The sequence below is a fragment of the Daktulosphaira vitifoliae genome, unplaced genomic scaffold (assembly GCF_025091365.1).
Source record: "Daktulosphaira vitifoliae isolate Bord-2020 unplaced genomic scaffold, ASM2509136v1 Scaffold_2, whole genome shotgun sequence".
NCBI lineage: Eukaryota > Metazoa > Arthropoda > Insecta > Hemiptera > Phylloxeridae > Daktulosphaira > Daktulosphaira vitifoliae.
In genome coordinates, this window is record NW_026099573.1 from 17,579,083 (window position 1) to 17,591,134 (window position 12,052).

General features: G+C 25.3%; 1 protein-coding gene across 2 annotated transcripts; it reads right to left on the bottom strand.

Moving 5' to 3' along the window:
- Positions 1 to 371: 371 nt before the first annotated feature.
- On the bottom strand, positions 372 to 9,582 carry LOC126898554 (PH domain-containing protein DDB_G0275795-like). Of its 2 annotated transcripts, none has more exons than XM_050672729.1 (11): positions 9,428 to 9,582; positions 9,139 to 9,294; positions 7,994 to 8,239; positions 4,548 to 4,709; positions 4,260 to 4,412; positions 2,038 to 2,128; positions 1,817 to 1,968; positions 1,424 to 1,588; positions 1,014 to 1,356; positions 718 to 951; positions 372 to 661 (listed from the first exon to the last, which is right to left on the bottom strand). In XM_050672729.1, exons 2-11 carry the CDS (start codon positions 9,259 to 9,261, stop codon positions 546 to 548), a joined length of 1,785 nt encoding a protein of 594 aa, XP_050528686.1. In that variant the 5' UTR covers positions 9,262 to 9,294; positions 9,428 to 9,582; the 3' UTR covers positions 372 to 545. The 2 variants fall into 2 exon arrangements, with proteins under 2 accessions (XP_050528686.1, XP_050528685.1); XM_050672728.1 differs by having other exon boundaries at positions 718 to 960.
- Positions 9,583 to 12,052: the final 2,470 nt, after the last annotated feature.

Below are 12,052 nucleotides of genomic sequence, written 5' to 3' on the forward strand. Positions count from 1 at the left end.
AAACATTTATTTGCTTATTAAAGATGGATATTAATTTTAAAATAAATTTAGAGGTAGTAAAAACTACATAAGATAGCTTATATTTTTGGCCGATTAATACAAAAATTTAGACATCAAAAATTTTCCACCACCAAAAACATAGAAAACTAATTGTATCATACTCTCTCAGTAATTGAATTAAATATAGATGAACGAATCTGTTTATTTAAAGTTCACATAACATTACGTTTTAATTATCTATCACTTAAACTGTATTAATACATTTTCAAATATTTCAAAAATAATTATTTCCCAGTTGTTTAAAGTATATTTTACTTTTAAAATAATATCAAATATATATCTATAAAACAGTGAAAATTCTTAAGTGAATATTAAGCAAAAAAAAAAAATTATTGACAAATTATGAAATTTAACTAATAAGTTTACAAAAAATGTACAAAGACAAGATTTTTTAAAGAAGCAAAATATTAAATTTAAAAAAAGTGGCAGAGAATATGCCATTTTTTAATGATTCTGGAATTATATTTTATAAATATAATCATTTATTATGTTTGTCTTGACAAGCGAGAATAATCATTGTTGGCATATTGACTATTTTTGAATGAACGATTGTTATAAACATAGGTATTACCTTGTTGATAACCACGTGAAGATACAACACCTAAAATTTATTAAAGTTTCAAAAACTCAGAAAAAGAAAATTGAAAATGAAAATACCTTCTCCTGAATACTGAGCTCTGGATCTTAAAGGAGCTGATCTTTTGTTAAAATCATTAGAATGAATACTCCTTTCATAATTATTTGAATTGGAATATTGACCTATGTTTTGCTCTTGTGTTTGTTGTCCATAATTATTTTGATAAAACGCTGTATTATTTGAAGTTGTAGTTGAAGGATATTGATCTTGTTTATTAAATACAACAGATTTTTGTAATAACTCATTGAGATTTTCTGAATATCCTTTAAATATTATTAATTAAAAAACATAAAACAAAAGAACACTTATTTCTCACCATTAGTAACTAAACCAAAATTAGAAGAATTATTTTGTGGTTTTTGTGGATTTGGTTGTGATGGCTGTTGTTGCCGTTGCTGCTGCTGCCGTTGCTGCTGCTGCTGTTGTTGTTGCTGCTGCTGCTGTTGCTGTTGCAATGTATCAGCTTCAGCCATCTGTACCCAGTTATTTTTTATATGCCAATCATTACTTGAGTTATTAGCAATCATTTGTGCCATCGCCCAATTATCTCTAGGTAAACTATTAGTATCGCCAGAGACTGCTGGCCTATTCTGCCAATTCGTCTCTGGTTTGGCAGCAATGTAATCTGGACTATTTTCAACGTGATTCAATTTTACACCCTAAGAATTGCCAAAACATTTTGTTGAACTTCAAACATATTTTTAAATATTTTTTTTAACAACTAACCTTATAAGAACCAGCTATAGTGGTTTGTAATTGTGGAGGAGTTGTAAGAATTTTTAAAATTGCTTCATCGGCAGGTCTATTATGATTATAAATAGAAGATGAAAAAGTTTGAGTAGGGATAGAAGTTAAATTTTCAACAGAATGTTCTTCTTCTAATTGAGAATCCTATTTAACAAAAATAATTTCTTTATAATTAAATAAAAAATAAATTCAATTTTAACGATTTTTCATAATTTCAATAACACTGGTTGATTGGTTTGTCATAAATCACCCAATTACTTGCACAATACAATATTGAAAAAGATAGTAGTTGAGTGGTTAATGATAACCTAATCACCCCATATTATTTATCAGAAAATTTCATTAAAACAGAAAAATATAAATGTATTATACTTGTAGGAAATCAAAAGAGTTATTAAATGCAGGGTCAACAGTTTTTGGCTGAATTTGTTTTTGCTGAACTGTATTCGCAACTAAATTATGATTAGTAAAATATATTGTCTCAATTTTATTAGTAGCATACTCTTCTGTTGGACCATTTGGAACTAAAATTCATAAAAAAAAATTGCCAAAATAAAATAAGTTTAAATAAATATTAATGAGAAATAAATTACTTGATTGACATTCAACATTAGAACTTAATGGCTGATTATCATTTTGAAACAATTTTGTTTCTAAGTTTTTAATTTCATTATTTGGAATATTCTATAAAAATTAAAAATTGCAACTTAAAAATAATCAAGGCAAATATGAAAAAATTATTAAAAATAATATAAAATAGTATCATTAAAGCAAAATTACTATCATTGACTAACTCGCACTATTTAACTGCAACTATATTCTATTTTTGTTAATGATTCATTGAATAGAAATTTTATAATAGGTTTTCTCATATTACTATTATTTTTTAAAGTAAAACTTCTTTAGTGGTTAAAAAAAAAAAAAAAGATTATCAAACATCACAGTTGGTCACAGTGGGCTTTACGGTCAGCTGTAAAATATATTTTATATTATAATTTACCACTGTGATTCCGAAAATTAAAGTAATTTTAATAAAAATGCATTAAATAATTTTTATTGTGCATAAAAAATTTTTAAAGAACCATTTTATATGCTTATTTAAACAATATCTTCATAACAAAAGAAGTTTCACTTCAGGCGCACATACTCGTAACACACATTGTTTTTTTAATTTTAAAGTTGTATTAAGAATTTTGACAACAAATCTGATTAAGCAATATAAACAATTGAAGATTGGTCAGACCATTCTTTAGAAATTATGATTAGCTCAAAACCTAATAGATCTTTTTAAATTTTCATTTTTTCAAACTAACTTGAATGGTGGAATAAATCATGGGTTACATTTTCAAGAAAGATCTTGATTAATATTTAATTAATATATGATGTTAAATCTAGATTTGTATTCCAAATTCTTATTTAATTTCTACTCTCATGATGTCTCTTCGTATACCCAAATAAGGTTAATAGTACAAAGTACAAAGTCAGTACTTTTTATTTGTACAGTGAATATTGTTCATTTATGGTAAACTGACTTTATATACCTGATAAGAATTAATACAAAACAATAATACATTACTACATGAAATTTATTGTTTATAGTTCACTCGTGATTGCTTCGTACTCCTGTTACACGGTTAATACGAAGAGAAAATGTAAAAGAACTGTGTTCAACTTTTACTGGTTTTACAAAAACAACTGATGGTGGATATATGGTCTTAACGTTTATCTTACGTTTTGCTTATCGTTAATACAATATATGTATTCAATAATGAAATAGTACATGTACACCATTATATGCAGTTTTAAATCTTCATTAGATGATCATAGAGATTCGCGTTTCCCCTTATATCATGTCTTAAATTTCTCCAATTCATTGCTTATTTTAGTTTATCATATTCAAACACTGATTTTATTTAATATACTCAAATTTTTATATATATTTTTTTATTACATTTTTTTCTAAAATTTTTATAAGTGCATACATATATCTTCATTTATTATAAAAAAAATTTTAAATAAAAGATTAATTATTCCATGCATAACTGACTTAACTAGATCACTCTAAATGTTTCACTATACAAGGGTTTTTTATTAATTACCCAAACATTGATTAAATATCACAAAGCGCCAAGTTTTAGTTCTTTAGTTTTTACACATAACTTATGTAAATGACTTAAAATACACAAATCATAAAATTGTCTATACCTGTTCTATAAATAAAGATCATTCAGATAATTTAAATTGGATGATAAAACAACCATAAATATATTTAACTGAGAGTTTGTATAGTTTGAATACAAATGAAGACCACAAATATAAAACGTTTATATGTCAAAAAAAAAAAACCAATGTAAGGAATAAGTATTACACATTAAACATTTAATGAAAATATACTTATTTTTTACTTAAAATATGTGAGGCAATCGAATTTTGGCAATTTGAACATATATAAAGTTGAATCTATGAATTCATAGAATATTTAAGAGAACTAATAAACTTATTTCTATGGCAATTAAAACAAAAAACTTGCCATTTTTCACTATTTATATCTTTGCAAAAATATATGCTTTGAATAATTCTAATAGAATTTAAAATTAACAATTTTATGCTATTACAGATATATTCAAAATATTTTTTTATTTTTTTTCACTTTGAAATTACTCTTTAGTGATATTCCTCTTGTACTTAAGCACCCTTTTTGAATTTTTTAACAGATATACTAACTAAATAGATAAAGTTAATGTTCATTGAGACATATTCTTTTAAATTCAATTCATAGATACTAAATTATGCATAACAAATTAATGATACTTACATCTATTTCTTTTTTTATCACTTGATCAAGATAACCACTTTTCTCAATCTTTAACAAGGATTCTCTTAAGATTTCATAAGTTGTACCAGCTATACGATTTTGTTTATTTTCTATGAGTTTTACATAATGTTTGGTAACAGTCTTAAGTTGATCCTAAAATTTAAATATATATATATATATAAATATTTTAACATAACATAATTATATTGTAATATAATAATATAATAAGTGATAATATACATTATGAATTATCTTTGTGCAAGTAAACAATATTTTGTAGTAAAATACCTCAAAAAATGGTCGACCTTCTTCCACGCGACGTTTGGCTGATGTAAGTTTAGCAAAAAGAACTAATTTATTAAGTTCCGTTTCTGATAATTTAATTGCTCCATTTTCACCAGTTAACAAGTCTTGTTTCACTTTATCATCCTTAATATTTTCTAAAATATTCTATTAAAGTCATAAAATTTAATAAATTAATAGGAAAATATTCACAAATAAATCTGAAATAATGTATAATGTAATAATAAATAAACAAGCATCATTTGACAGTTTTCAATTTAAAAAAAATTATCTATTTAAAAACAAACTTTAATAAAAAAAAACCCAACACAGTGGAGTCGTGGTACAGTGGGGATGTGGCATAGTTGAATCAAGTATAAAGATATCTGACAATATTAAAATCATTATCATAAAAAAAACTACAATGTAAATCTGTAGATTGTGTTTAATTTTAAAAAATTGGTGGATTATTCCAAAATCTACATTTAAAAAAAAAGTATGTTGAATGAAAGAGGTATATAAATAGTATTTATCATAAAAAAATTATATTGATCCATATAATTTTCAAAAAGTTTAACATTTTTAAGTTAAAAATATAAAATTGAGAATTTTAACACAAAAGTAGCATACAGTATCCATTTTCAACGTGAAGACAAAATAATGTCCGAAATTTTTTTTTTCTATAATAAAGTATATTACATTAACTTTAATGTAAGATATATATAAAAGTATCAATATTTCCGGACACACTTTCAGAAGTTAAGTTGAAAAAGTTGACATTTTGAATAACCCCTGTGGGCAGGTAAAGGGTCAAATTTATAAAAAAAAATACATCAAATGGTAGGTAAAGATATAAATGCATATAAAAAGACATATATGCATCTATAAAAAAAAATTATATTAATTTGGTCATTTTTGAAAAATTATGGTAGTTTTAAGTAAAAATTTTTTAAAAATTTCGATTTTTAAATTTGTAATTTTTTCAATTTTTGAGGGTACTGTCTTTGACTAGATAAGATTTGTGATCTTTTGACGTATCATTGAAAGAAATCAGTTCGGTGAGAGCTGAAGCTAAAACAACTTTAATCATAATTTCAACAAACTGTTTAGCAGAAGTAAAGAAAGGTGAATGATTTATCCAACACAAGACTCATAGGAAAAAGATTCTTTTGCAAATTTGAGAATAATTCATGGGTCAGGGAATATATAGCTAATTTAACATATTCAACAATATTTTGTTACAATAAATGTAAAAAATTATACTTATCTTTGTTTTAATATAAATATAGCTAAAAAATTAAAGTTATAATAATTGGCTAAAAATTAGTTTTTATAATAAAGGTTGGGTAAGTGGATGATAAAATTTAATTAAAGTTTATTACTCAAGTAATAGAAACAAATTGTATTTTATTCAACATAAAGATTATATTTAATTGTTATTGACATAATCGTAACTTTTAAAAATTACATTATTTAAGTTGCTGCATTCATTTTGTATACATTGGCTATCTGTTTTTTATACTGTCAATAACTCTCTGTAAGATATGCACATTGATCGCTATATTTTCCTATTTAATGTTTTCTTTTAACTCTAATAGTGAATGAAGCTTATTAGTTAACATTTTAGATTTTAGAAAACCCCACAAAAATAAATCAGGTGACATTTAATCAAGAGAATGTAGTTATCAGATAATATCACCATTGCACCAAATCATATGTTTCGGAAACATTTTTTTAAGAACAACCATTGAAATACATGCTGTATGACTGATAGCTATATTTTGTTGGATCTTATACTTATACTTATACTGTAATTCAGCTGGCAAGAAGTTATTCAACATATCTACATAACGTTCAGATGTTACAGTCACAGTCACATTGTTTTCCTCAAAAAAATATGGACCCAAAATGCCAAACGATGAAACATCACACCATTTTGCAGAATGCAAAGGAGTTTTATGTAAGAAATTAAGTTGTTTTGAAGCCCAAAAACAATAGTTTGGTTTGTTAACCACACCACACAAATGAAAGTGTTTCATTTGACATAAACAAATTAGACATAAATGCATGATTTTCATCAGTCAATTGCTAAAATATGTTACAAAATTCAATTCTCTACCAAAATAATTTTGAAGGAGTTGTTGCACTATCTGAACTTTATATGGAAAAATTTGTAAATCATTATGTAAAATTCTTTGGATAATTCCGTAAATAAATTCAATAATTGAAAATAGTACATTACTGAGCATTATGGACTTAGATAGATTGCTTGATGTACTCACTCAATTTGTTTTGGTGTTCTTACACTTTACTGACTGTCTTTATAAGTTAAAAACTTATAAAGTTTTTAACTTATAAAGAAACCAGTATTTTGAAATTTATGATACCAGTCTAAATTTGAATTTTGTGAAGGAATATGACCACCAACAAAAATATTGAATTGGTGTCAACAATTTTGCTGTATGGTTACAATGGATTTACATTCAACAATCATAACAGCAAAAGATTGTTGATTCACAGTCCATGTGACCATGAATACTGATTAAGTAAAACTACACATCATGAACTTAAATCTTGCAACAAAATAGTTTATCTTATCTACTTTAGTACCTAATCACAGTAGCACCCTTGAAAATGTCAGAACCCCACCCTGTATCATTTTAATAAAATAAAAAATTAGTAAATGAATTAATAACTAGTGTAATGTGTATCACCCTTTAGTTCCTTTAATTTAAATTACTACCAAATAGGTCTTAAAAGTCAAATAGATCATTAACTATTTTATAGATTTCTTCAGTCGTATTTGAACTATTTGGTTGAAAAATACTTTTGGATTTTCTTTAACTGATTATAACTCTTAAAAAACTAAATCTAACTAATTTTACCTAAAAGGGTTTTTTAAAGAAAAAATATTATCAATTTTTAAATATAACTTTCACTGGGCTAAATCTTTCTTAATTATAAAAATAATTAATTCAAATATATATTGTTGCAGTATAATACTGTTTATTGAAGTAATTACCATGAAAACTTAAAAAATTTATTTTTATTTAATTGTTTTTACTTTTTTTCCATAAAAATCCTACCAGTAGTTACTTATTTCTATATCAAATCAAAGCCGGTTGGTGCATTTCTTCATACTATCAACAAAGCTTATGTTAATTTCTTATGAACTACGAACTAGCAAATCATGTGATACTGGGTAGGTAAAAAAATCCTCAAAGAAATTCTCTACACAGTAAAAAGGTCACTGTTTGATGTGCAGTATGTGCAAAATGTGAAATATATTAACCAAGTATAAACATTTTATTTTCAAACAACTTAATAAATTTTAAATGCATTTATATAAGTTTTATATTTCTAATTGAGAAGAATCTGCCAATAAGATGATTCTAAAAATGGTTTTATGTCTTTTTCTATATATGTCCTAATTTATTTTAAATAATATATACCTGAAAAATTAAGACTTCTTTTACGCTATTATCTATTTTAAATGGAACTTTTTCTTGCTTTTCAGGTTCCATTTCAGAAAATTTCTTTTGTTTTGAAGATGTATAAATGGAACTCAATTGTTTCTTTAAGTTTCTAGCAAAATCTAAAGCACTAAGAACTTCTTTGAACTTCGAGGCAGCAACTAGTTGGTCATCAGTAAGTTGTATCCCTTCTCGTTGTTGTTGAAGATAGCCTTCCAACTTAAGCTGTATTAAAAAAATATATTATAGAAAAAAAAAATTACCTTCAAAGGTTGATTAAAATATAATTTACTTATAAAAGATACCTATTATTTGCATAAAATTTCTCAAATTAATTTAGTTTTTTATGTGTATAAATTTTTGGCATCATCATAAAGTTGATGAGTAACTCAATATTTCAATATCATAACATTTTTAATATAACTTTAAAGATAAAGAACTGATATCATTTAAATTTATTTATTTTTATTTAGAAAAGATATTATGTATTACTTTTAAAATATTATTCAAAGAATATAAAGTAATAAAATGTATAATGAACCATTCTTTTTAAATATTTTATAATTACACCAGTAATCAAATATACATCATACAATGATAATTTTTTAAAAAATGCGTTTTTTATCATAAAAACATTTAATAATAATAAAAAAACACCAAAAAAAAAAAATTACAAATATTTAAATACTGGTTATTGTCACTTACGTAACAATTTTAAATATACTACCTAAATAGTTACTTTGCTTTAAATGAAAACTTAATATGGATAACAAAAATATAAACCATTTTATTCAACTCATCTTAATAATTTCATCAAAAAAAGTTAATTTGTTAACTAATGAACAACTTTCTTTATAACGACAATATAATTAATTTTTAGGAAAAATAATTCTAATAATAATAATAATAATAAAATAATAAACAATTATTTCTTAATCAATGTGGTTTATTATAGCTATGAACTATTTTAAATATATTTTTAGTACATCTAAACCTTATTAAACACAATTTTAAGTAGCATTTAACAAAATTAATAAAATAAAGTTGATGAATCACATAATTTTTTTGTTGATAAGAATTCTACCTAGATGAAAAATTAACTTTTCATTAAAATATTTCGTTACCTTACGCTTTTCCAAGTTTCTTATTTTGTGCTCAATAACAAGCATTGTTTGCTGCATGGGATCCACAACATTCTTTTGATGATCTCCGTTGCTATTACTGCTAACAGCCGCATTAGACGTCATTGTATCCAAACAACAACAACGTTCAATGCACAACTAAATAATAATATAATATAAAAACAATATCCAAAAATGAGAGTACTATAAATCATCAAACAATGAAAAAATGTAATATAGAATACAATGTTGAATAAAAAAAAAAAGGTGAACTAGAAAATTTATATTTTACCTCAAGTGATCGTGAAAACGTGCAATACTTAAAATTTGCGATGAAAACTGACAAACCGTCACCAAAGTACAACGCACGCACAGGGCATAAACTGATAATGTAACGCCGTCGTCGGACAGTGACACCGACAGTCAACGAACAGAATAAAAAAAATGGACGGTGTGTGCAGGAGGAGAGAAGTGGATCTGATTTTTTTTATCACACACGCACACACTTTTGTCCATTACATCCGTTCAAATTACCGGCCTTCGGGGGGCGCAATTAACAATCAAAATGTATTTTCAATGTTGAAATTAAGTATGTATTTTGAAAAAATATATTTTATAATGCCATCGACCATCATCTCACGTTTTTATTTGTGATAATTCCGTATTGCGTTTTTTATAAAATGTACATGTATAAGCGCTTCCATTGTGGCTTCCAATGAATTCAGCCATTGTCTTTAATTTTATGTATTTAATCGTAAATTTATATCATCGTGAAATCATTAAACAATCAGTATATCATTTACTTTTCTGAAGAATGCATATTTTTCTTATAATGTATATTAAAAATTTATTAGTAGCGTAATCAGACATTGGGGGAGCGATGATATTTTAATAAAAAGTGATTAAAATTCAAGAATAAGTACCAGAAGTTAAACTTGATAAGAAAAAATAAATAGATATCATTCACGTATATATTTCAAGAATCGTAATTATGGCTATTATAATTAAAATACTCGCAACAACATTTACAAAGTACATGCATTTCTATTTCAGGGAACACATTTTGATTTTCAGATGATGCATTTGTATCAGAGAACACACTATTTTAGACTCTGTCCTAATTCTAAATAGAATCTATAAGAGTATTATAACAATGTAATACTATTTTAATATTAAAAATAGTCATATACGTTAAGTATAAGAAAACAACAATTATTTGAGTCAACAGCGTAGTTTGCACGGGAACTGTAGAGATTACAATGCCTGTAAAAACATTTGGAGCTTCCACAAATAAACTGCATGTTTTGGAAAAAAAGACAGGAATATATTGTACATGAGAACCTCCCTGTCTATTAGCCAAACATAAATTAAGTATGGGACTAGAGAGTCCCATAGACAATTTCTTCAATTTACACCCATAATTAAAATTTTGGCATTTTAATATTTTTTACAGGGATACCGCAAAAAAATGTCATAAAATTCCCAAAAATGATTGATAATAATTTAAGCTAGGAGACAATTCACTATACCCATGGGTTAGAGAAGTGTAAAATCGTCCCCCAACAATTTATTCGACATCCTAAATTTTTACTGCAAATGGCACTTTTAGAAGGATTATGAGATAGAAAAAAATGTCATCGATAAAAATTTGTAAAATCCTATTAAAATTAAAAAAATTGTCTAATCCTTCTCTAAATTTTTTGATTTAGAGTGATTTGTTTAATGCTTAAAATAATAAGTTAAAAAAAAAATTTGTTTACAAATTTTTGTTTAGGTTGTTTAACAACCTCGGTCCTAAATTATAGGTTTAACGAATAAAACTATATGTAAAACCTATTTATTTTGTCGTTCTCTCGAAATCAAGTTGGTCTTGTAACACGTTAGTTGAAAAAAATTTTTAGTTTTATAGATAATGTATATATATATAACAGGCCAGCTGAAGAGCAAGCCGCCAATGCACTTGTTTCACACTTTGAAAGGTTTTATATACATAAATGAAAGCAAAAAATGTCTTCTCTTACTAAAAAGAGTCTCACAAAAACGTTTTTGTATTGGATCCCAGAACCAGTGCCAACGTTAAATTTTGACGTATTAGGAGGGTGAAGGTTGAAATGGAATAGATTCCCCCAATAAAAATGATTACATATGATGATACTATTTTTTTATTTTGTAAGGGGCAAATAAAAATTATTCTTGTATATATCCCCTCAAAAAATTAAACCCTAATTATACCACTGCTACGTGCGGGGTTCGGGGCACGTGCTTCGCTCATATGCGCCGGCACAGTTACTATTGTATCTCAAATATATTTTAAACACATTATAAATTAACCATATTAAAATATTAAGTAGCAATTTATAAAACTTACCATGGTCTAGAATCCATGACGTCAGGGAGGTTAATTTTAAGCTTAAGGAAAAAGTCAGTTCCATTACCATGTCCATCCCTATGTTCTATTTAAAATCAGGGAATAATAGGCCTTTCGATTGTGTTATATTTTTAAGACTCAAACTATTCTATATATTTATAAATGATAAATAATTCAAAATAATTGATAAAAAATTATAAAATGTATACTATTAGAATTATTTAAAATAAATTTACATATTATGTAAATAATAGTAATAATTAAAGGCGATAATTATCTTTTAAACTTAGAACCTTTAATCCAATGCTCTTGTTGAAATCTCAAGAACTATTGACTCTCACAATTGTATTTGCTATGTTTGATTTATGTGAATTATCGATATTGGATAACTTAAAATCCCTAAAATATAATATTATCATTTAATAGTTTTAAGCCGATAATTTGCTTAAAGGCTCAACTAAAATCAAATTTTTTGTGGTGTAAAATTAATTTTTCCTCGACCTTTTTTTTATTTAAAATAATGTATAAAATATAATATATTTTAAGGGG

What these genes read in the sequence shown, in the direction of transcription:
- LOC126898554 (XM_050672728.1), bottom strand. Translation starts at nt 9,261, where the DNA reads ATGACGTCTAATGCGGCTGTTAGCAGTAATAGCAACGGAGATCATCAA. An exon ending in GAAACTTGGAAAAGCGTAAG is followed by an intron (nt 8,240 to 9,138) that starts GTAACGAAATAT and finishes TTTTTAATACAG; the next exon opens with CTTAAGTTGGAAGGCTATCT. An exon ending in TTTTGGTTTAGTTACTAATG is followed by an intron (nt 961 to 1,013) that starts GTGAGAAATAAG and finishes TAATATTTAAAG; the next exon opens with GATATTCAGAAAATCTCAAT.